General features: G+C 40.2%; 1 protein-coding gene across 2 annotated transcripts; it reads left to right on the forward strand.

Moving 5' to 3' along the window:
- Positions 1–268: 268 nt before the first annotated feature.
- On the forward strand, positions 269–25,056 carry dpf3 (double PHD fingers 3). 2 transcript variants are annotated; one of them, XM_061052387.1, is made up of 12 exons: positions 269–401; positions 9,935–10,095; positions 11,692–11,799; positions 15,023–15,156; positions 15,406–15,501; positions 17,216–17,288; positions 17,790–17,831; positions 19,208–19,345; positions 19,530–19,658; positions 20,264–20,376; positions 20,742–20,823; positions 20,972–25,056. In XM_061052387.1, exons 1-12 carry the CDS (start codon positions 370–372, stop codon positions 21,037–21,039), a joined length of 1,176 nt encoding a protein of 391 aa, XP_060908370.1. In that variant the 5' UTR covers positions 269–369; the 3' UTR covers positions 21,040–25,056. The 2 variants fall into 2 exon arrangements, with proteins under 2 accessions (XP_060908370.1, XP_060908371.1); XM_061052388.1 differs by lacking the exon at positions 17,790–17,831.
- Positions 25,057–26,257: the final 1,201 nt, after the last annotated feature.

Below are 26,257 nucleotides of genomic sequence, written 5' to 3' on the forward strand. Positions count from 1 at the left end.
TTTCATTTTTGCCTCTTTGATTCCTGAAGAATTCAAAGTAAAAGATTAGAAGTTGGTTGATGCTGTTCAAAACTGGTATCAAAGCCCATAACTTAAACGGCACATCATGGCAGAGCTAGTGATTTATGCAACTCTCATTAAAAGTAAATCCTCGACTAAATAAAACAAATTGAATTATTTTCAATAGATCATCTCTCCTGTGTGTAAAGGGACATTGATTCTGACATTAAGCCACGCCCCATGTCTTGATGCTGGTGCTGTATTGGTAGGGAGCAAAGTGCCCACGACCGCATTGGCTGTTGTGTTTTTTTCATAAGGGTCCCAAACTACACAGAGATTTGGAATATTACGTTACAGTCCAGCAGGAAAATGGCGACTGTCATTCATAATCCTCTAAAATCGTAAGTACATTGAAGAAAAAAATGTGAAATGTCTTCGTGGTTGATTGTAAGTTAAGATTGCCGTCAGAATATATTTAGAGTTCAATGCACGTTTCTATAAAAATCATAAAATGAACTATTTTGCCATGTACTTTGGTCAGTGACCGTGTGTGTTTTCTGCAGGTACCGTTGCTTTCAGTGTTGTATAATATAAAGCCATGCACTCATGCACAATCTGCAGAAACATCTCCAACCCTCGCGTAGATATCCGCACTTAAAAACTCCTGCACTTGGTTTTACTTTAATAGAAGTTGCCATTGTCCACATTATCTGCTTTGTAAACATGGTTGACGTAAGTTTGAACGCAGTGATCTTTTGTCAGTGCTAATGGGATGAATTTGCATAGATCATTTCATGCAATTATTGTCACAAAGCGCACACTAAGGAGGCGACCATAGCTCAGTGCGCGGTTCGTGTTTTTGCTGCGACTGCCGCATGCGTTTTTCAAATGCATTGCTGATTATTATTATATGTTTGTATCCGCTATATCCTTCCTTTGTGCATGTAGCAAGAGGTACCTTCATGCACTGTAACGCTGCCACTGTGTGATCTTGATGATCGGAACGGGTACAATTTCTCATTTGCGAAGACGTGCAATATTAGACAGCATGTTTATTTATTTAAAGAAAAGATGCAATATTGACAATTATAGCCATATTTTAAAAAACAACTCTATGGCAGATCGCATACTGATACTGCTTAATATAGCCGAATGAGCACATTTTTTTTGCAAGTTTAAACCTTGCAACACACCCCTTTTATGTCTGCACTGCATTTGTGTTGCAGTGTTTGTGTATCCATAACTTTCAGCTCAGTTAATATTACTGAATGCATGTCTGTCCTGCTGGCTGAAGGCTGATGTTTACAAGTGATCATCTGGAATGTGCACAGATTTGAACAGTCACATAATATGATGCACACTTTAACAGTTTTTAAAGGAAAAAACACGGTTTTTCACTTTTAACATTTTAAATAGTGTCCACCTATAATTTTTATAGTAATGTCAAATAATAATAATAATAATAATAATAATAATAATAATAATAATAACTTGATTTGTTTAGCGCTTTTTAAAAACAAGTGCTTTGACATGTGCAGAAGAAAACATGACAACAACACATGAGAACCCAAATCCCAACAGAAAATCAGGACAACAACGCAACACATGGAAGAGACACCACGCCAATAACAACAAAACCCAGACAGTACAATAACCTAAACAAAATCTATCATCACAATTCAAGCAACAATAACTCATATTAACTCAGGCAACACAGGAGCCCAGCAACTAAGGTTGAGACCAAGGGGACTGAGGATGTAAGAAGATAGAGGGAGAAACAGTAAGAAGTATGAAGAGATAAAAACAATAAAACGCTAGAAGCTAGAAATGAAGATAAGATAAATATTAAGAAGTGATAAAAAAATATTGTCAGACAAGTTGGAAATCCTATATCTAGACTTTTTCACATAACCAGCAATGTTATAAAACACGGCATTAACATTGGAGTAATAAAAGGAGGAAACCCATGATGCCTGTGAGCTCTTTGCTTACAACCAAAAAAAACCTCTATACCCATCACTTATAAAAATGCTGCTTTAAGCTGCTGTAGTCTACCAAAACAGATTAAGGTACACAGTGTGTGTGTTTAGTGTGTCTGCAGTTGTGCATGTAGAGCAGCAGATTAGGAGTGTCCCAGTATTCTCCTGGGTCCATCTGTTGAAAGAGGGAGAGGTATGTAAAGACAAGATGCTAGGGCAGAGGAGAGAGAACCCCATCTGCCCTTCATATATGGATTTAATCAGACAGACTGCACCAAACCAACCCCCGCTCCAATATATCTGGAAAACGGCAAAACAATTAGTTTATTTTTGGCTTTTGGCAAAACTAACTAGCAAAACAAACATACGCACTAGAATCTAAGTGAAATGTATTGAGTCTGTCACACAGGATGTTTCAGATAAATCATATGCAGTAAATAGGACCTTGGTAATAACAATATTTTCAGCTCTAAAAGATGATTTTCAAATGTCTGTAGCCAGCGCTGAATAGGTCTGCCTCAGACTGATTCAGCCATGTTTAGCCATGCATATTTACCTGATTTATTCAGAACTCTCATTTCTAAAAGACCTCTTTGTGATTGAAACCTCTGAGGCCTTTAGCTAGGAAGAGCTGACATGAGAAGTATTCAAATGACTGTTATATTATGTATGCAGAGGTGTGTTTATGTGGTTGTGATGGCTCCGTTTGACCTCGTTTCTTATCATTAGTTTGAGGCACTAAAGTGCTCAGGTGGAAAGTAGCTTGGTTGTGTTTGCACAAGGAATCAGAGGCTGACATTTGGGGAAATGTAATGGAGAAAGTGGTGGTGTGTATGAACTGTGGAGGTCAGTGCGTGTGTGTGTTTGATGCGTGCGTAGGCGGTTGTGTGTTAGCTGCCCGCCCTTCCCCCCAATTTGCGTGAGAGGCAGCGTGAGTGAGTGATGGAGGTTTTTGGGGCTGAGGGGTATGTGGGGGGTTGTCTGTCTGGCTGCGTTTACTACTGCATACATTTGTACTACACCCTGAGCACAGGGGCAAACTCTGGCCTTTGTCTATGCGAGCCCCAGGAATGGGAACATCCGGGAATGGTTTCCAGGCATGTGGAATTAAATGGCCAGGAACATTTTCTTATAAAAAAGAAGGCTCCATGCGGCGATCAATCCCTTTCCTTTCTTGAAAAAAAAAATCGTATTCTGCACATGAAGCAGGCACATGTGGCGCATGATTGCGTGAGATTTCAAAGGGGACAGTGGGGTGATGGGATATGGATGCATGATAGTCCTTCCATATAAAATAGTGTTTTTTTCCTTTGGAGACACATTTTCTCAGATTCCCTCCAGCAATCACATGCCGATTGATGGGAGATATCGCTCTCCCCAACGTTTGCAGCTTCCTCTCCTTCGCCTCACCACCGTCCTCCTCCTCTGCCTTCCTAGCAAAACAACAGCAGCATCTGAATCAGGGTTTCCCCCCCTACCTCTCCCCCGTATCCCCCTCTGCCTGCACTCTCCACCTTTCCCTTTCATTCCCCTTTGTGTGTCTGTTTGCGCACGCACTAGTCTGCGTGTGTGAATGCGCTCGTGCATATGTACATCCGCACATTTTGAGAGAAAATGAGTGTGACAGGGTTTGAAAGGGAACACGTGTGCCCCGGGATATAGCGGACCCCTCCTCCTCCCTCCCATTCTCTCTCCTTGGCTCCCCCTCTTCGTCTCCTTCCTCTCCCTCTCTCTCTCTGCTTCATCATACCGCGGCTTGGCTTACAAAGTGACACAAAAACAAGTATCATTTGCTGCACTTCCTTAAGGGCCATTTATCTTTTCCTAACCACATGTGGACTTCCTCTTCTGCCACTACCTTTTTTTCTATTTGGGTGATAACTCCCATCATTCCCTGACACTGTGAAATTCCTCTTTGAGACATTGTCATGCATAGAACTGCAAGCTTTATAAGATAATATGTCACCAGATGAAATAATGCATGTCATTACTTCAACAATATCGGCCTAGGCTGATTACTGAAGATGATTTAATTTTCCCAGTATCTCGGTGAGCTTAATGAGGTCCTGCAAACAACATGCAAACTGTTTTACATTCTGAACAGTGGAGTGGCTGTTGCTCAGTGGTGGAGTCAGTCTTCTCCAGGGCCGGATTGGGACTCATTTTCAGCCCGGGAGTTTCATGACTCAGACCAGAACACTTTAGCTCACAACCTTTTACTGGAGCTATATCATTTAGGGATACATGGCTGTGTTTCAAACATAGTTTACTATTTGCAAAGAATTTATTTGTATTGTATACTTTAGGCTACATAACACCACACACACATTGACTTGTTTCATAAACTTGTACAGTTGTTTGTACTTTGCACATTATATGTTTTTTTTTGTGTTTCACATCTGGCATCTTGATCTTGCCCTGCTAGCTTACCTTTGTCATCTCCAACGGTACCGTATTCTCTTACCAACATTAGGCTTGTGTGTCCAGTAAGACGCAGACCGTCCTGACCAAGTATACTGTTTGGCTGTCGGTCACCGCTGAACCAATGTTACGGCTGTGTTTCCAGTCAGACATAGACGTCCCTGACCAAGGCTGTCAAAGAACATAACTGTCTCTACAGTGAAACGCTTATCGAATAATGAGTACTCGTACCATCCTTAGCGAGTGCAGACTGTATGATCAATTTACCGTCGCTGTACACTGGCCCTCACAGCCCTACAACCAGCCGGCCCTGGTTCTCCAGATTGGTCACTCCGGGCCTGGTAATTCTCTCAACCGGAAGGTCCGGGTTCAATCCCCTACTCCTGCAGTCACATATCGAAGTGTCCTCTTTGGGCAAGACACTGGAACCCAAATTGCTCCTGCAGCTGCATCAGCGGCGTGTGAATGTTTATGAATGGATGAGTTGATATTGATGGACACTTTACATAGAAGCCTCACCCATCAGTGTGTGAATGTGATGTCAATGAGTAGGTGTGAGTTGTCAGCAGACTAGAAAAGCGCTATACAAGCTTAAGTCCTTTTGCAATATACCATGTAATGCTATGTCTGTCCAGTACAATCATTTTCAGATATAGCGATTCGCATTGACAGGACATTGAGAACCATATGATATCACACTATCTGATTAACTGAAGAATATAAAATGCTTGTGCAGGACTACTGTATTTATTCACTGCAGTGTTTCGATAATTTACACCTAACATTGTATAATTGTATCATCAAGTCAGGAAGACATCTATTGCCGGATCAGTTTTTCATCCAACCTCTAAAACATAACAGGAAATACTTTGCAGGTTGCAATGAGATTGATAGGGACGAAACGACAGCAGACATCGACACAGAAAGTCCAAATCATAGAGCATTCTCTTCCTCTTGGCTAAGATTTCAGTTTTACGTTTTATTATTTACACTGTCCATGAGCTCTGTCTCTCTAAACTTTTACCAGGAAACATCGACCTTATCATGTGATGCTCTGCACCATCATCACTTCTGTACTTTGATAAGACTGACCGTCACGCACAAAGCTCCTTTGTGCTGGTATGGGAGCAAACACACACTAACACACGTACAACAAATGCAGATTCCATCAGTATCCAGGAAGCTGTTGACCAAGAGGAATTTTCCCCAACATGCAAAACTGGACTTACATAAGCACCATCACAAGGGTCAGGCATACAGACGACTAATGGGGAAGAAAAGGAGCACAGTTCCATCTCTGATGGGTGAGACGGGTGAATCTGAGGGTGGGGGGAGGATCTTTGAGGACATGCAACCTACTGACAGATGGTCTTACAGGCATAGTAACACACAACACATACACACTCTTTACTTTCACTTAACCAAACACACATCTCCAACAAATGCACAGCAGGCACAGTTGCTTATGTAAGACGTAGTGAAGCTGCAGACACTTTGTTGCTGGAAAGTGGGGGAAAAAATGCAGCAATATGGAATGACACAGTGAGGAAGAGAGGGAGGAAAAGTGGGGATGAAGAGAAATGCTTTAAGGTCCAGCCACTCAAACACACACACACACACACACACACACACATACACACGCACACACACACACACACACGCTTCAGTTCAGGCAGCAAATACTGAAAGCAGAGACAAACATTCACTTCTGGGAATCTGGTTTTACGTGACAGGAAGTCTCTCCTGGAGATCTGGATTTTTAACTCGATTCCTGTGACTGCTGGTTTGTCACACTGTAAGAAACAACAATACATATCCAGAAAGAACAGCCGTGTTCCTCATCTGCGTAGGTCCCCTGACAAAAACCTCAGCTAGCATCTACCACATGTTTCAGTCCATAAGTTGTACAGTCACTACAATGTGGCACTTAAAGGGATACTTCACCCGTTGAAACATGAATCTGCATTGACATTGGGTCATGTATGTAGTAGAAATGTGAAATAAAGTTTGAAGTTGGTGCCTTCTTGGCCGAGAAAAGGCAGAAAGTGTCTTTTTGTCTCATGTGGATGAAAGACACCAAATCCCAGAATGCACAGCACTGCAGGCCACTCCCACTAAGGTCCTCTATTTCAGAATCAGAAATACTTTATTAATTCCAGAGGGAAATTCAATCGTTAGAGTTTCTCCAAAATATACAATATAGCAGTAGAAATATAGTAATAAAAACATTTACAGACATATTTACTTCAACACATAAGACCATTTCCTCAACCAATTCCGACATTTCTTCCAGAATTGATCTTGGAAATTCCTGGCAGAAAACAGACTCTATGTCTGTGTCCATAGGCAAACAGTGAGAGCACCGACACTACCAGTTCTCCCCAGCTCGAGCTGGCCCGGGCTCCTCGTCCTCACCGCCGCCGACAGGCAGGCCTTATGATTCGGCTGCTGAGCTGGCAGCGGTTGGCAGCGGACAGCAATATAGCAATATAGCCGCGAGACGGTTGCTGCCGACAGGCTGGTCTTGTGTCGCAAACCGCAACAGCTTCCAGTGACGCAAAAATCGTCATTTTGCGTCACTGGAAGCTCCTTTTCAGACTTAGAAATACAAAGATGAGGGGGGGATGCACAACCATTCACAAATACTACCAGGTTTCTAATGATACAAAGCTTAATGCAAATGGGTGAAGTAGCTCATTAAAATTCTCACAAGAGCTGCTACTCTATGCTAGCTCGCGTTGTCAGCTAGCGCCTAACCAAAAGAATGAAAGAAACTTAAATGATAACTGCTAACGCTGTCGAAAAGGTAAGCAGGGGTAAACAGCGAGTCAATACGAAAGCATAAAAGTAATGTCAATCTGTGTTATAGCATGTGGTTTTTTGGCTTTTTATAAGCAGATAGCAGTAATTTCCTGGACTTGAAGTATATCTTTACCTTAAACTTTAAGGTAAAGGTCAATTGTCAAACTATTGCTTTAAGTTTTAAACCAATAGTTTGACAATATATTTATTTCTACTATTATGAGAGAAATATATCATATATTATTATTATATATATATATTAGATATTATATCTAATATAGCATATTTGTACAGCAAATGTGAAGCTTGAGGCAAAATACAGTTAGCCTAGCTTAGCATAAATCTGTAAGCAGAGTGAAACAGCTAGCCTGTCTTTGTCTTAGCATAAATACATCAATTTACCAGCACATATTAATATCTCTATCTTAAACATTACATCTTTTAATCATTACAAAAGCCAAAAAGTAATATAAAAAGTTTGTTCTATTTCAGCGTTGAGCTGCTGGGCTTTAAGAATTCTCCACTGGTAACACCATTTTAACATCAAATTTATTTTCTGTTAAAAAACAACACCTAATTGTAAATACATCACAGCACATTTTACAGTTACTTCAATAATGTGTAGAATATTTATTTTTAGATTTAAGGAATCATGTTTAGTAGGTTGAAGAAAAAGAGTAATCTTTCCAAAAGTCAAAAGCAATAAAGCTGGCAGTCTTGTACTTTCATTATTTTGTTCTCTATTTGTTATTCACTTTGATGCCTCCTACTTTAACTTTCCAGATGTTAACAACTACAACTCTCCCCCTTCATCTCTAATTATTGTATGAGGCTGCTCTCTTTTATTCATATTGCTGGAAATGGAGCGCCTTCTTTGTGCCCTCCTCTGAAATCTCCTCTGTCTCATCTATTTAATACATGTAGAACCTGGTTAAGTCCCTCTTACTTCTCAATCCAACCTTTCACCCTTTTTCACTCACCCTCTTCCTTCTCCATCCTCCTCCCTCCTCTCCCTCCCTCCACCTCCAAACACTGCACATCTTTGTGAGATTTGGAGTGACCAGAGTGCTGGTCTTTGTCCAGCTCTGGCATTCTTTACATATCTGTGAAGAGAGTCCACTGAGAGACCGTCCCTGCTCAACCAGTCTGGATTCAGAAAGACACGTATGAAATCCTCCTCATAGGAGAAAATGCTGTCGTAGTTGCATCTATCCTTTTGTAAAAACATTTACAACCTTCATGTCAACATTGTTGGAGTAAATGAGGGGAATATGTGGATATAATTCATTGGAAATACTTCTCTGTGGCTGTCTTATTTCAAAAAAAGCTAATTAACAGTTATCTAGGCCTAAAGACGTTGTTCTAGTCCAGTCCGTTCTCTGAAGCTGAGCCATGTGTGCTGCAAAACATCAAACAACAAAAGAACTATCTTTTCTCCATCTTCCTGTCTGGATTTCAGTTGTAATTAAATACAGCATGACGGACTCAAATTACTTTTTGGTCCATAGTGGGTCCATCTTGGTTTGTTTTGTCATTCTGTAATGACATTGCCTGCAAAAATCTTTCCTCTGAACGGGTACTGTGGAGATAATTGATGTCTTACGTCTTGATTTATACTCTCTTATCTGTGTGTGTGTAGCCAGTCTGGGGTGTAACCTTCAATCCAGCACTCTGATTTATCCTTCAATCTGGCAGGATGAAACATTTCTCCTATTCTTATGGTTATCATAGTTTACTGTATGTGTGTGTGTCCCTTTAACAGTCCCTTTAATGTGCTCAGCCTTTATAAAGGTTCCATTACACCTCAACTGTCTTCATGTTGCACCTTCAAGCTTCACATCCAGATCCTCAAAACAAACAGAGCAAAACCTTGGAGAGCTATGTGTTGTGTTATGAGGCCAACACTAACAAGGGCTGAGCAGGTTCGATCATACTTGATTTGCAGACCTTACCAAATCATCAGCCGCTCTGCACATGTTATGCCACTAACCATCTGAACATATTTTAGCTGACAGGACAGCAGGAATGACTCAGCCCATAGAAAGCAGAAATCGAAGCAGCATGCTGCAAATAGCCTGGATCAATAGCAGAAAAATGGCTATAATGTTACTAATACCTACAATGAGATCTTCTTTCACATTACTTGAGATGTTGGATGAATGGTGCAGCCCTTTAAGGGCTAAATGACACCAAGCTGGATGCATTATATAAATCAAAACAGATCTCTGTCTATTCTTCTCGTCCATATCTGCTACAGAGAGAATATGTATTTATATGGCTATAAATCAATATCATTGATCAAGACAATGATCAATATCAATCATTGTCTTATATTATATAATTAGCAAACTGCTGGTTCCAAATATCGGTATTTCCATTTTTTAAAATATGGGCTGTAACAAATTTCCCAGGTAATTTGACTCACCATGTCCCTACTTGAATGTAAGGTGATCAAAAGTTGATTGGCCAAAGAAGAAGTTGACAGCAGGATACATTAAAAAGAAGAAGACAGCTGGATAATGTAAATAATTTATGAATGAATGAAAGATTCATTCCTCAGTTACTCAAGTTATTGAGGTGTATCATTGTATGATTGTATTGCAATATATAAATTACTGCACAATCCCTGTATCATGACATCACTGTTATCGTTTGCCACGTTTTCTGTATCATATAGTAAATGACCCAGTTACTCACCACTCGTACCCACCATGTTCTTTGTCTTTGTTCAGGCTTGGTGACCAGTTCTACAGGGAGGCGATTGAACACTGTCGCAGCTACAATGCCCGCCTCTGTGCAGAACGCAGCGTTCGCATGCCCTTCCTGGACTCGCAAACTGGTGTCGCACAGAACAACTGCTACATCTGGATGGAAAAGCGACACCGCCAACCAGGTGGGAAACAAAATCTAATCCCCGTAACGGCTTCTTGTCGCTGATTCCTGTACTTCCCTTATGATAAGCTAAGCCCAGTAGCTCAGCATATAGAGAGTGACAGGCTTACCTGGCTTTGTCCAACAATGTCACTTTTCAAACTGCGCTCTTATAACTTATTCAAAAAGAGAAAGTGTACTGTAAAAATATGATGTGGGCTTTTGTGGGTTAATGAGACTGTCTCTAGTGATTTCATGTAGTGTTGGAGGCAGTGATTGCTAGGCAACCAATATAGACTACGTAGTCATGATTTAATCTAATGTCTAAACATTTATACATGTCTCTTCCTCACTCAAAACCTTATATCTTGGAGTCTAACCTGTTCAAAACATAAAACCAATGTGTTGCGGTTTCACAGGAGGGTTTGTGTTGGACTTTTACTTCACCTGGTGCAGTGACTTCCTGGAGCGATGTTGTCGCTGTAATGTTGTGTTAACAGATAAAACCAACTATATCTTAGGTGTCCATCAGTGAGCTTTAGAGGTGCTGGTAGGCAGAGTGTGTGTCCTTTGGAAAGAACCATGTGTGCTGTATTCAATACATCAAGTCTCAATGGTAAGTTCAACTATGTTGCAGGTGGCCGTAGCATTATTAGGATGCAAAGAAAGTGGAAACCTCTCACTGAGACCTCTGCAGGAAACAGGAGACATAGGAATGCACACATATTGCTGGATAAAAAAAGCTGAATAAATGGATCCCCCTCCTGTTATAAAGTCAACCCACTTGCTGAATTTTCCTCAGAAGAACAGTCAGAATGCTTTACACACATCTGGGTCGCCTGTACAGCCAAAGGGAACAATCTGCTCTTTACCGAGAGACAGACACAAATAGCCTGCGCTCCATCTTGTATGCAAAGCCCTTCAGGCCACACCCTATACTTTGTGGCAGACCTAACTCACATTATATGTATTTATTCTGGGTTTATCCCCCCCACCCCCTCCTTCTCCTGATCTTTTCTCTGCTTATGCTGACAGGAAAACATAATTTCTTTCCCCTCATCTTGATGTCCAACTGAGCTAAGCCTAGCTAGTAGCTAAGCTACTGGAGGAAACTGAAACACACAGGAGCAAGGACAAAATGTTAAATTCAAGTACAAACTAACTTTTTTGTGGAAATAGTGACATAAAAATGTGCTTATTTAATCAGAGGTGAAAGTGATAACACCATCCAAAACATTAAGTAAAACATATGCACTGAAATGTTTGACAAAGGGCCCAAAACATGTGTTCAATTTCAATGTTGTCGTAAGAAAAAGCTTCGTATGTATGAACTTAAAAAGTTTTTGAATGGACCTGGACGAGGGACGTATTCAGTATCAAGAAAACAAGACTAGTCCACTGTGTCTACTGTATTTTGTATGTGCGTGTGTTGGGGGGGGGGGGGGGGGGGGGGGTTATATCTGGGGTCAAGGTTTCAATGCAAGTTTTGTTCAAATTGTAAGCCTGCCAATGGTTGTTAAAATTCTTCCTGTGTGCCTCTCTCCCTCTCTCTCTCTCTCTCTCTCTCTCTCTGCTTGTGTGTGCGTCCATATATCTATGTGTGTGTCTGTGTGTCCAGGCCAGGCAGCGGGACAGATGTATACATACCCTGCTAGATGCTGGAGAAAGAAGAAGCGGCTCCACCCTCCCCTGGATCCACAGCTCCGCCTGTGTGAGCTTCGACTAGGTAACACAAACAGAATACACACACACACACACACACACACACACACACACACACACACACACCAGCAGAACCAAGCAGCACATTAACATGCATGCAGAGTGAATACCAGGAAAAAAAAATCAGTATTGACCGACGGTTATGCAGTAAAAAAAAAAACACTTTTACTGCTGCCTCCACTCATTTTAGATTCACATTCCATTAATGGAGATGCACATATATGTTGTGTTTGTGGCACTTATGCACAGCGTATCACTGCATGAAGCTCAGTGGCCTTAATGTTCCCTATCTGACCATCTGGCTCTGGTTAGCCTGTCTCTCTCGCCAGGTCTTCAGGTTCATTCTCTCCCCCGAATCAATGCCTCCTCTCTCTGTTCTCTGGCAGTATGCACACCAACACACACACACACACACACACACACACACACACGCAAAATGCACAAACACCCCCACACATGACTCTCCGTTGCAGCACAGAAGCACCCTTAGTGGGCCTCTGTAATCATTTGTCCATGAGGCATTAGAATGTAAGTGAGTCTTATGAGGTGGAAGTGTGTGCTTTTTCTATGTATGTGTGTGTGTTGTGTGTTGTGTGTGTCTGTGTTTGGGCAGCCATGCATGCATGCCTGTGTGCGTGTTTTAGGGGATTTTAGCAAAAGGAATGCCTCAGGAACCTGATAAGGGGGAGAAATAAAGGCAGATCTTTGTTTTGCCATTGCCACACTATTGTTCCCCTCCTGCTGTCTTCCAGACAAAATGTAATAGTCAAGAGGTTTCTACAAGGAACGTTTCAGCTTTCAGCAGAGGAGAGAGTTATTTGAAGGGGGAAAAAAGTGAAATAACTCCTCAGAGCAACCAACCAACCAACCAACCAACCTAAGCACTTGCATTGAAAGACATACACTAACAGGAGCAGGAGAGGCTTTGTAGATGAGTGTGAAAGAGAAGACGTTTTTTTTTTTTTTTTGCAGGGATTCAGTTCTCTGCAGTTTGGCCCAGATATCTATCATAACACAACAGAGGAATGTGTGTGCTCCCCTTTCAGTGCAGTTCGAAAATGCTTTATGTTTATTTAATACTTCCTGAGCGGAGAGGTTTGCCCGTGTGTGTGAAGATATGCAGAGACTCAGTCACAAGGGTACTCTGACATGGTTTGAAACTTAAATTGTATTCTCTGTGTAGTGGACCCTTGGCTTTCCTTCATGTCACAGCTCAAAGTGTGAGTGGCCCCAGCAACCATGTCGCTCCCTCAGTATAAACCTCCTGTTCAATACTTTTAAGGGTGAAAAGAAAATCATTCAATAAAAGATCTAAAAAAGCAAAAACTATAAATTTTTGCACTCATGTCTTTAACAGTTTTTTTTACGTGTTTCTTACTCTGCTGCTTATGTGTGGGACGTCTTTAGCCAATTTACATCTGCTGGCAATTTGCTTCCCTAAAGTCATATCCTACTTTTTTGCCCAAGTATCAGTCATTGACTGTATATACGGATGGACTACGCGTCTCAACCCATTTCTGTTCCACCCCCCTCGGCTAGCCAAAACACTTATTTGACTTACCAATAAATCAGAAAAAATCCTTCAGGTTGGTACAGTCCTCAACATGAACAGATTCTTGTTTCGTTTTGAAGGTGACACTCCTTATTATAGAAAGTTTAATTAATGTGGTGTTAGTTTTGGATACATTTCCTCTTGTGTCCTGTGCTCTACTAATCTGGTGAACGCAGTGTCGAAGGAGCGGCATTCATCAACAGAGCTGTCAATCATGACATTTACTCTCTTTTTTTTAGCATCACACTACAAATTAAAACCAAAGTTATCTGAAAAATAAATACTTTTGGACTTATAAATCGGCATGATGATAACTAACTATAAAGACAGAAACTATGGTTGTGAATACATAATTTGACGTGTACTATGATTTTAGAGTTTGACCTCATGTCACCATCTGCTAACATGAAGGAGGCGGAGTTTATGCCCTGTACTGCAGCCAGTCAGCAGTAGGAACTCAAAAACCTTTTGGCTTTACATTTGGGGAGCTGTTTTGTTGTCTTTCTTTTTTCATAGTCTTTGGTATCGATCAAGCTCTAAAAATTCTGTTGGATCCTCTATTTCCCAGACTGCATAATCTTACATGATGTAAGGGTCTCCCCACTGAAATCACTGAGACATCATCATCTGTAGATGAGCGGTACCCTTCAAACGTCAGACTTGCTGGAGTCCTTTTTTTTTTTGGCCTTCTTATGCCTTTATTTAAAGATAGGACAGTGGATAGAGTCAGCAATGGAGCCACAGGTCAGATTCAAAAGTTTAAAAGTCACATTTATTAGAATATATTCTCTCTAGGCTAGGGTGCCCCTGGAGTGTCCTTTTTGAGTCCGCAGTGGAATAGATCGATGTGATTTGTATTAGGCAGTTTGTTTGTATGTCCGTACGGGGTTTCAGCTGGAGGATGCTTTTGTTGCTTTTTGCTGGAGAAGCAGAAAATTCACCTCCACATTCTCTCCCCCATGTTCGCCCTGGAGAGTCAAGATAGAGGTGAGGAGGTCACGGCGGGGAAGCAGGATAGATGAAGGCAAAGAAAAAAATGGGGAAAATAGATTCAGTTTAGAAGAAGAGGAGTGGTAGAGGGGATCAGCAGAGAATAGCGGTGAAGAAGGATACATAATATATTGGTTATTGGGGGCGGGGTGGGTGGTGTTAGTGGCAGGTTTAGGGATTTAGGGGACTAAATTCAATAAGAACACATCACAGCCTCTGCCGTCTCGCTCGCTCCCTTTCTTATCACATCACTACTTTCATTTTGTCTTCATCCCGGTGTTAGTGTTCAAAGACGAAGACAGAGATGCTGCAGAAAGTTCATCTCAACGGAAATGAGAAAAGGGAGCGGGAGAAAGATAAAGTAGAATCAAGCAAGTTAACAGAACTCTTTAAAGTTCATTATTTTGTTCTGTTGTTTAAAGCTGCTTCCTCTGCTTTGTTGTTGTTGGGCCGTGAACATGCTATATGGCTCTATTACTAAAACTCCCTCGGCATACAAAACAGAGGGATCACTCACACTATGTCACACATATCAATGGATTTGATCTGCAGCTACATGTGTCCTTTTAGTCATCCCAAACACAAGGTCAGGAAAACTAAATGATGTGCTCAAGTTAGGACCACAGCTTGTACAGACCTGTCATCTTTAATGCTCTTTTCTGTCTTTTCTTTTCGTCCTCCTTAGAAGCTGAGCTGGCCCCCAAGCGTGAGGTCCCACCAGGGGAGGCCACAGCCTTGGAGGCCCTCCTGAGGGGGGACAACCTGCTAGAGAAAAAAAACAACATCTGTAAAGAAGAGGAGACCCTGCTGGAAATACAGGTATTCAACTCTGAGTGATACAAATGGGCCGTATCATGGATATGATTGATTGTTCTGCTTTGGCAGATGCAAAAAAAAGTTTGATATTACGAAACAAACGTATGAGGAGAGAGGATTTAAACGAGAGCGTACAACTGAGAGATGTGAATGATCTCAATAATAAACAATATTTACTTGTTTTTATAGCCATTTCACCATCTTTTTTTTTAACGTTCTCTCGTTCTGATGGCGTGTTTTTGTGCTCTGCAGAGAGTTCTTGAGGCGGAGGAAAATGGTGACGGTTTCCACGATGATGAAGACTTTGAACTCGACACTCCAAAGAGAAAGAGCAGAAACAGAGGCAAAGTAAGAGGCAATGTGTTTGGATTCATGCTGTTCAACGGAATGTAACATTGTTTAAACAACGTACAATTAAGTGAATCGAGTGAACGTGACACACATTTATACAGCGTCTTTTCAAGATTTAAGCAGAATGTTAGAAGACACTGAGCCACGTCTTAAGGTTCCTAAACTCAACAAGTGTATATAATTATTTAAACGACCATCAGGGTAGCCCATGCACAACCAACCTACCTATCAGGTGCCGTTAGGTTACAGCAACATACAATGAGAAAATAAAAAAGTGTGCCACAGTTTAGTTACGTTTTCATAATCTATTTATTTATTGAATAAGGACTGCGCACATTAATCAACATATCAGCCAATTAGCATCTATGTAAATACACCAGAATTAGCACAAAAGCTACATTTCATCCTTAGTCCTAAGGCAGGTGCTAACAAAACACACAAAACACAAAACAAATTTACAACTACAGGACACCTCACAGGACAGTCTACAGAACAGCACACAAAAGAACTCACAAACAGTTTTGCCAACAAAATAGACACGATTGTCACATAAGAAATAACAGACCCACGTTCGATTAGCTAAGTATAAATGCAGGATGAGCCAGAATCCCCTGGGAACGGGCAACAGAAGGGGAGACAGATATTACAAATGATATGAGTACATAACTGTTTTTTTTTGTTTTTTTTAACCAATGTTTGAGTTTTCTTTAAAAGATGAAATAGTTCTCACAGTCCCTGATATGTGCTGGTAATTTGTTACTGGACTGTGTGCTTCTGACAGACACCACTTTTGGCTAAATTCCGTTCTATGCCTCGGTACATCACAGTCTCCTCTAGTTTGTGCTCTGGTGTTTGTCCTGTTGTTTTGTTTTTTCTGGGTCAAATCATTTCATTGTGGGGTGGCAAGCCCAATTAAAATTGTAAAAAAGAGGGGCGCGCTGGTGGCGCAATGGTTAGGGCGCGCGTCCCATGTATTGAGGCTGTCGTCTCAAGCGGGCATCCCGCCTGTGGCCTCCTTCCCGCATGTTGTTCCCCACTCTCTCTCCCTGGTTTCCGACTCTATCCACTGTCCTATCTCGCTCCATAAAGGCACAAAAGCCCAAAAACAAATCTTTAAAAACTGTAAAAAGAAACATCAGTGAGAGTTTGGTAACTGTTTAAAATGTTATACAGTACTCACTCATGATATTGCAGTAGTGGACATGACACAAATGAGACTGCCTTTTTGAAGAGAGAGGTGGGTTTTTAGGTGCTTGCTGTTGTATGTGAACAGGTTGTAAAATGTATGTGTTGTGTGACAAAAAAAATCATCGCATGCATGTAAGCTTTAGCTGACTGTGAAGTCAGGTAAGATCTAATATGATGGAAATTTGGTTGAACTTAATCACATAAGTGAACAAATTAAAACCATGTTTTCAGAGGTTAAACTCTTTTAACCGCTTATAACAATTATTTATGACCTATTTATCATGCTTTTAGTAGAGCCACTTGTATGTGTGTGTTTCTGTTGTTGTTTTTGTGTCTAGCTGTATGCGCACTGATGCTCTTTTACACAAATGAAGTTCCTAACGGATAAATAAAGTTATTTGACTTTGAATTCTTGTATATATGAAACCTTACCTTCAGTTATCTATACATTTGTTTTGATGTGTGCTTTAATGTTGAATCATCAGTGGTTTGAACATCAGTTGGTGCTGTTTTTCTTTCGTAGAACAGAGGATCCAGTCGCAGAAGGACAGAACCTGTAAACACGGACGACCAGGACAAACCTTACGTCTGTGACAGTAAGAATACAGAGAACATCATTCTTTGTAAATCATGTGATCTGTGCCATGTGTTTTTGGTTTACATGTTAGTCTACCTTAATCACACTGTTTCTTAAAGTCAGAGAAAATGGAGAAATAATAACAACAAGGACCTTTAAGCTAATGTATTTTCTTTATGATGTATTATTAGGGAAGCTTTTTCTCGAGATGCCTAGTCCAAATTCTTATATTAGATGTTTTAGAAAACACAGAAAAATCCAGAAGACGAGTCATTTTCTCTCATCTTTCATGTTGGCCACCTCTCCCTCTTGTTCTAAGAGCAGTTCTCTGCAGCATGAAGAAAGGGTTTGCTGTTTATCCAGACCTGACTAGCATGCCATTTGCATACTTGGGCAGAATCCCTCAGGAATGGGGGATGTGGACGGAGATAGCCTCGCTCAATCAATCAAATCTCATCCTCATTTTATGTCTTGTTCTGTCTTTCCTTTATTATTTGCTTTTGTGTCTTCTCTGTTCCAGACAGATACAAACAAAAGCATAACTCAAAAAAGGCCGAAGAAGGTACCTGAAACTGTCGCCATCTTGTCTTTTGTAGCATCTTTATGATCGGCCTTCTTGCTCATGGGCATCTGGTGTGGGAATGGCTGACTGACTGCTAAACTTTCAGAGAGATCTGCTGCTTTAAACGCTTTCTGCTGCTCCTGAGTTCAAGTGCAAGCATTTGCATGTCACTAACGCTCCGCCATGTGCCTTCATGCTTGCTCATTGCAAGGCACGCAACAAATAATGCTCGAATAGCAGCTGTTGTCGCACTGGGTGATGCATGTTTCTTGAGGCCTCTCTAGCAGTGATGTGATCCACAGATGTAGCCATTGTAGAAGTGTTTATAGTGGGTGGAATTCCTTGAAATTTTCACATGGATCCTTTTTTTACCCAAGCGGTTGAATTGGCAGCGAGGTTATAAGCTCTGTGATAAAATATGTTAATCTGGTTACAGTAAAGTTGCTGCAGAATTGGCTGTATCAAGAAAAGTGGCAGAAAAATGGAGCAAAAGGAAACTTCTATGATGGCTACAGCTCTAGTGTGCTAGTTAAAAAACCCCAAGAGCTCCCACAAATTTAGACCGTAGAGCCTAGTTCCCCTATGATTAGCTCAATGTTTCCAAGCAAATAGCTTTTCATTTGTTAGAGTTATGACTTCATGGCTTCACAGAACAGAATGAACAAAAGGCACATTTCAAGCTGTTTTTGAAAAAAGCTTTCGACTGGTACTCCTTAGACAAGCTCAATGTCCCATACACCCTGTATTTTCTTGTGAAATATTAATCAGTAAGAGACTGAGATACGATTTTCCTTCTACAGCTGAATTAAGTGCCTGATTTAACATTAGCTAATCCATCCTAGCTATCTTGTTGCCTTAATTCAACTATAATGTAACTTTCTAATTATTAAAATTCATGATCTTCTTGAAAAATTAGTTGCAGATAATTCATCTTTCTGGCTGTTTAAGCACAATATTACAAATCTCATCAACACTGTCTCAAACTAATGAGAGTATTCATTATTTAACTTGTACTTTTTCTTGTCTACTAAGTGGACTAAATTAATTGTAGCAGCATACACAGTGTGTCGTTTTTTGACAGTTTTAATGAATTAATGGCAGCTTAGAGGGGATGTAGCAGACGTGTTCCTGCAGTAAATATAATTTGTAATCACATAGAATAACTGTGAAGCAGAGTAAACTACCAATCATAAAAAACTAAGAGTGAGTTGAAGCGCCTGCGATTTGTCTCTTTGCAAGAAATCTGTTTTAGTCCAGTTTATCCGGGGCTGACAGTTGAGTAAAAGCAGACTCTTTGTCCACTATACTAGCTCCTCTACTGTATTCATCACATGGTTGGATATGCTTCTGATGGACCTGTGGTGTTTCCTCTGTAGTCTGTGGAAAGCGCTACAAAAACCGGCCTGGCCTGAGCTACCACTACACCCACACTCACCTGGCAGAGGAGGAGGGTGAGGAGGAGAAGGAAACAGAGATCGCCCCATCCCCTCCACGGTACTCCGACAACCACAAACGTAAGATGCTGGACAACATTTAGTTACATTAAACACACAGAGAGTTAGAGTCTGTGGTTTTTTTTTTTCCAGAAATGTCCTCATGAGCACTCATCGTCACAGTTTATGACAACCAAGATATTTCAAAACTGTCAAATAACAGCTCATTTGTTCTTCTCCTGCATGTGTCTATTATAACTGACAGCTCAGAAAGCCGCTGACGGCTCCATCATCCCGAACGACTACTGTGACTTCTGCCTGGGAGACCAGGACTCCAACAGGAAGACGGGCCAGGCTGAGGAGCTGGTGTCCTGCTCCGACTGTGGACGCTCAGGTGAGTCCGCTCTCTCTGTTAGGTACAGGGGTTGCTGTTCAAACTTCAGGGTCTTTGTGGTCTGTAACATTAAGGGAGGCCGTGATTGGTTCTTTACATTCCTGCCAAATCGGTGCATTTTAAAGAAAACCACGAGTGATTTAAAAAAAACACAGCAAGAAAACCACTTTTAAATTTCCCATCCTTATCAAGGCTGTCATTATGAATCTACATCAAGCAAACTGTTAGCTTAGCGTAAAACTAGAAAGAAGGGGGGACAGCTAAACCTCCTGTTTTAGACATCAAATGATATTTATTTGACTCACCAAAGAACAGTATTAGTAAGTCAGTATATTAAAGTACAGCAAAATTGACACAAATCCAAAGTTCTCAAAGGAGCTTCAAACTAACAAGATTAAAAAAAAAACACTTTAGAGATGCCATTAGACAAAATGTGTTTTGTTTGGATGGAGCCAGTCTAGCTTTTTTTTACCCCTCTCAGTCAAGCTAAGCTAATCCTCTCCCAGATGTAGCTCTATACTTAACATCAAGCGGTACATATAGTGAGTCACTATGTCCTCACTCCCTTTTCACTTTTCTTGTTTCTCCTCATCCTCACCTCTCAGGTCACCCTACATGTCTGCAGTTCACTGACAACATGATGCAGGCAGTGAGGACGTACCAGTGGCAGTGTATAGAGTGCAAGTCCTGCAGCCTGTGTGGCACCTCGGAGAATGATGTGAGTATACATACAACATTACATATACGTAAGCATATAAGGAGAAAGAAGTTGAGCAATCTGATGTGACATTGAGGTTTGAAGGTTGTTAATCGATTTTCTTTGATATCTTTTGTAAAATTCCCTTAGAGAGGCAACAATATTAGTGCTAGCCTCTTTCATAACCAGCTTAAAGGAGCTTCACGTTTTGAAAGCTGACAGTACTTCTCAAAAGTTGCCTTGTCTCGCTGTTGAGGAGCCACATTTAAATCAGTTTCTAAACTATGATTGACACCAAAAAGCAGGATTAAAATGATCTTCCGCTTTCTGCACATATTTTATGGCTATTATCTATTCAAGATGTTTTTTGTGTTCTACCTGTGCAGGACCAGCTGCTGTTCTGTGACGACTGCGACAGAGGATACCACATGTACTGCCTGAAGCCTCCAATGACCCAGCCTCCAGAAGGTATGGCTCCCATAGGATTAATATGCATCAGTGGGTTTATGTCAACATGTCCTGTATGGGTACACAGCTTGTAAACCTAGGCTATATATGGAAAATGGCAAGGAGGACAACATTTTCAGGCTCTCTTTCTTCTTCTTTATCTCCGCAGGGAGCTGGAGCTGTCACCTGTGTCTGGACATGCTTAAAGACAAAGCCTCAGCATACGGAGAAGCATAACTCCCTGGACCTCAACACTCACGTATTCATATGATATGAATTTTTACCTTCAAATTGTTTTGACATACCCACACATTCGCAGAAACTTTCTCTCAGACAGAATCAAGCACACACACACACACACACACACACACACACACAGATACAGACACCCTTACACACACACTTCAGTGCATTAGCAGGCTCAGGTCGGTTTCCTGTGCGAGGCGCAGAGATCCTCCCCTCTCATACAGCTGAGCAGAAGTCCAGATGTATCAGCTTCAGCATGCAATCTCCACCATAAGTCATCTAACAGCAGGCCTGCCATTCAGTCATTTCTCTACCTCACCACTCAGCTAATGGCAAGACGCCAAAGCAACACTGTGTAGTACATTCGTATGTTTGAGATTTTGAACCAAACGTGATTTTTTTTTTTTTTTTGTTGGTCTGTGTTGGGTTAAAATTCATTTGAGTTGGAGTTGGAAGAAGTTTTGTGCTGTTCAAGCTCTGCAATGAGAGAACCTAAGTGGGTTTGACTGATGTTTGTTTAAATGACTCCATCCAGCTCTCCTCCTCTCCTGTGTTTACACTCTACACTGACATTCCCGTTTTATTTCTGGACAGACTCAATGGTTGTTATGCTATCATTCACAGGTTTTGTCAAGCCTGGTGAAAGTTAACTCCAGAGGCTAAGAGGACACATAGCTATGAAACAGCCTGGAGTATAGTTCATGTTGGCATTTTTAACCCACATCTGTTTTGTTGTATCCTTGCAGGTTACAATGGTGCTAAATTTGACACTTTACAAAAAATTATAGAAGGTCTTTACAGAGAAAAAAAACACTTATTTATTTTTTAAAACGGTCTAATGTTACTGTCAGTGAGATCATTGGTACTGTATATCAGTGGTTCCCAAACTATTTCTGTCATGCTTCCCTTTATAAGCTGATGAAATGATTGTCCCTCAGTCATGTCACACCAAAACATTTATTGAAACAATTTGTTTTAACTGATAACAATAATGGGGGAGCTAGTGACACAGTGAGAGTAAACAACAGCAGTAACACTTTTTTTGTATTTTCAAAGAAGGATCAGGTGTTCAAATTAGATAAATCAATTACATTAACTTCAAACTTACCGTCAAAGTCATCGTCTTCATATTTTCGGATTTGACTCAAAATGTTGACAAGTTGAAGCAGTGTTCACTCCTAGCGCGTCATCTTGTAGGTACTTGAGTCGGAGATATTTCTTTCACCACAGAGACTTTTTATAGTGGGAAAGCACAGGTTGAACTAATTACTTCTGTAAATATTGGTACGAAAGTCAAGATTTTAACTAAGGCCAGCAAGAATTATGTGCTGATGCTGTACAATTTGGTTGTCAAGCACTAACTCAGAACCCACACTGTACATGTTAAATCGGGACAGAGCATTGGCATCTGTCAATAAAGTTTCCTTTGAAAACTCCCACCAGTGGAAGTTGAAGTCAGATGTATTTCAGTTGCGTCATATGCACAGCTCAAATACACACGTTTACTCTCAAATGCACACACACTAAGCATCACCTACAAACACTAGCTAACTAGAAAGCTAAATCATAACAAGTATTCCCTGATAGCTGGTGGTAAGCAGCTATTTCCTGCCACTTTTTTTTTAAACTGGCATTCCTGCTGTTGCCATGGTGCTTTCAGACGCTGTCTTCCAGGTTTAATTGGGTCAGTGTCAATTAGGGGGAAAAAAGCCCCGAAGTCAGGGAGTTGGCTCGTGTTCACTGTGCAAGATTATGCAGTTGTATGACCACAACATCAAACATGCCACACATTCATCCAACCGGTCCATGAGCAGCTGATGGGCCCTCATGCACTCCTGTATACTCTACGGCAAATGACGTGCGATTTTGTTGAAAGTCGGCCCGACTTCAAAATAAGTCATGCAACTCAAAAATAGCCACAAAAAAAAGCCTCTGTTCTCGCACAGAACATGCAGCTAACAATGATAGCAAGATACAATTAACAGATACAATTGTATTTTTTTTAACAGCAAGCACTTCATAGGCTCCATAATATCTAGAATTTTATTTATCTTATTTAATTAACCTCAGCTAGCTTCCTAGCTAAGTAGCATTATCTAAGTAAACTGGTTAAAAAAATAGGAATACAATCACCCACTGACTTTTTAATGTCTCCACCTTACTAATTATAAACAAAAACTCTGTAAGAGCACACTGAACAGCAGCCTAGCTGTTCGGTGATACAGTAAAATGTAAAGATAAAAAAATACTTATTATGTCCAAACTTTAGTTAAAACTTTCCATGTACCTAGCTAAAAGTTAACCTACTCCCCCAATAATACAAAGCCATAATGAAATAGTATTCTTGTATTAAAGGGTTGAGCTGCTATCCCTGGTAGCTCCTTAATCTCTGATACAATTGCATTTACTACTGTGTACCACATCCTGAATAAAAAAACTTGCTTTGGCATTAGCTTGATTCTAGATAACAGCTGTTGGTGGCAAACTAGTAAGCAGTACATGCTAATGTTTGGAGTCTGTTTTTGTCCTCTGTATTTTTGGTTCCCAAAGCTGGACAAGTCAGCCATACCTACTCACATTTGCTTAAGGGCCTTTGTCCACAGACAGTGCTTTTTGCGCTGACAGCGCCCACAACCTCCGCTTTCAGAGTGCTTCTCACCTGCACTCATTGTTGCTAGGTGATGAAAGATAATTTCTGATTCCCTCTGTAATGTCATTAGGGTGTGTTTTAGATAGCTCTGTGTGCTTAGTATTTGCGTTAATTCAAGGAAAATTCACCAAGAAAACCTAAAACCGGTGTAAAGGAGTCATGTCCTGGCATTAGGAGCAGCTCTAGACCTATAAATTGTTCCCTCTAAAAGACAAATCAAACTAGCATCTCCTCCTCCATTGTTGTTGACAAACTATTATCAGAAGTCCTGTCCATTCTTGATTTTGATTGGTTGATTTGGGAGAAGTGACATTGACAAGTGCAGTGCTGTTCCAAAAGTTGACCTGTTTTCAACTGAGAGCACTGCTAGCGCAGAGACAAAGAACAACTGACACTGAGGCCGTTTTTGTGCTCAGTATGCGGAGCACTACATTGGTTTTGTATTGAAAACGGGCGATGCAAGTGCAAAATAAACTGTTTGTAGACACAGGCCCTTAATGATTGGACGAGCATTGCTTTGGGGAGGGGTTTAGTGAATTGGCAATTGATTAAACATTGACGCATTTGACGGACATTACAAAAAGATCTGCTGTGAATTTTTTTTTTTTTTCCAGTCAACATTTCACTCTATGTTTGCCCCCCCTGAGATACCTCTGTGCCCTCCAGAGGGCCCCATCCCACAGTTTGGGAACCATTCCTGTTGACTAAGAAGTGCAGTGTGTTCATTATCAACCATTGATTTGTAACTTATTATGGACAAACAGTCTATACATGTTAACTGTACTTAATAGTGAGTTGTTTCTGAAAGTTGGCACTGATTTAAGTCCAGTTAGAACCAGATATAATTTGGTCATTTATAATTGCCACATAAGTAAACTGTTGACTTGGTTTCACAGAAAATGTATTACTAAAATCTGCAAATCTCTATTCATGTAATTCATTTAACTAAAGAACATTTAGCAACACTAACGTCATGCCCTCTAAACAAAAGCTTATTTATGAATTAAAGAAAACACCAAGATTCTAAACTAAACTCGATGTACACAGTGTGTGTAAGCCTTGACAGGATATCAGACACTGCATTTTGTTTTGTTATTTTTTTTACTGAGTTTGTATTTGATATTGCTTTTCCACTGACAATCATGAGCTAGCATAGATACAGTACATCTTGTTTATAATATGCAGATGGTTTTATTGTGCTTTTTTATGTTGAGTATAGTGACACTTAATGTCTTCCTTTTAAATAAACGTATTGGATTTCATTCTCATTTGGTGCATTCAACTGCAGTGATTCAAAATGTGTGTTGTGTTTTGTAAATGTTTTGTTTTGTGATTAAATAAAGACTTTTACACAAAGAGTTTCCCACTCTTTTGCATGTTTTGGTTCTTTTCCTGTGATCCATTTCAGAAAGGCTTAGTGCAAATTACATAGCGGCATTGTCTGATTTCATGGCTTTGTGCTTGAAAAGAAACTAATGATATACATTTAGATATGACCTAACTAAGACTTCATACACGACGTTAACTCATATTTGCAAAAAAGGAAACAGGGAGAATTACTCTGGTGTCAGCCAGATGTTCTTTGATTGTGATGGGATTCATCTTATCTCAGGTTATTATCACTCACACACCTCAGACATCTTTTACATTTTTTCATGAGGGCCGACCTCACCACAATGCAGACATGATGCTAGTGAAGACTCAGATGGAAAACGTATTACTAAGTGCTACACATGCAGCTCCCTCTGGAGGATTTTGTGGGTTATTTGTTTCAAATTCTAATTCTGTTTTTATCATATCAAATACTATTTGAAGAAAATTTAATATTTTTTAACTTTGACATCAGTAATAATTTATCATTTGATTTTTGTCTAACAGTTGGGGGTTACTTGAATAGTGAAAAGACCTTTTTGGACAGCAAACGATTACAAAGCCATGGCTAGAAACCTGAATGCATCTACTTTGTATTTTTTACGTAAGAGGCAATGTTTATTGTGTTAAATAAACAAATAATAAATAAATATAGCTGCATCCAATGCTGGACTTAATAATGCAATTAACTGTGTCTTCAAGTGTTATGCTTTGATAAATTAGACAGTTTATTACTATTGAGATTATTTGCATTGATACCACATATGCTGTGTATAACATTGCATTAGTTCCATTTCTATTCTATTAAATAATTCTATGTTCTATTCAATTAAATAATTGCACGTTCTATTCTATTAGTTTTTATGCTAATCTATCATTGCACTTCAACATTTCTTATATTTTCACTTTTAATACTTTTAACATTCCATATCATTGTTATACATATTCATACTGCAAAACCCCACAGACACTGTTCTGTACTATACCAGATTATCTTTTTATATTTTACTTCCTCTAATATTGCACCTGCAAATCTTAAAATACACATCACATTGTGTAACTCCGTACTATACCATGTTAAAAGTTATACTGTGCTGTTATAACTTTAAACTATTCATCATCCAATGTCACATTATATCTTCAATTGTCACTTTAACTTTACTCCACATAATATTTTATTGTCCTGTA

Source organism: Labrus mixtus, chromosome 12 (genome assembly GCF_963584025.1).
Source record: "Labrus mixtus chromosome 12, fLabMix1.1, whole genome shotgun sequence".
Classification (NCBI taxonomy): Eukaryota; Metazoa; Chordata; class Actinopteri; order Labriformes; family Labridae; genus Labrus; species Labrus mixtus.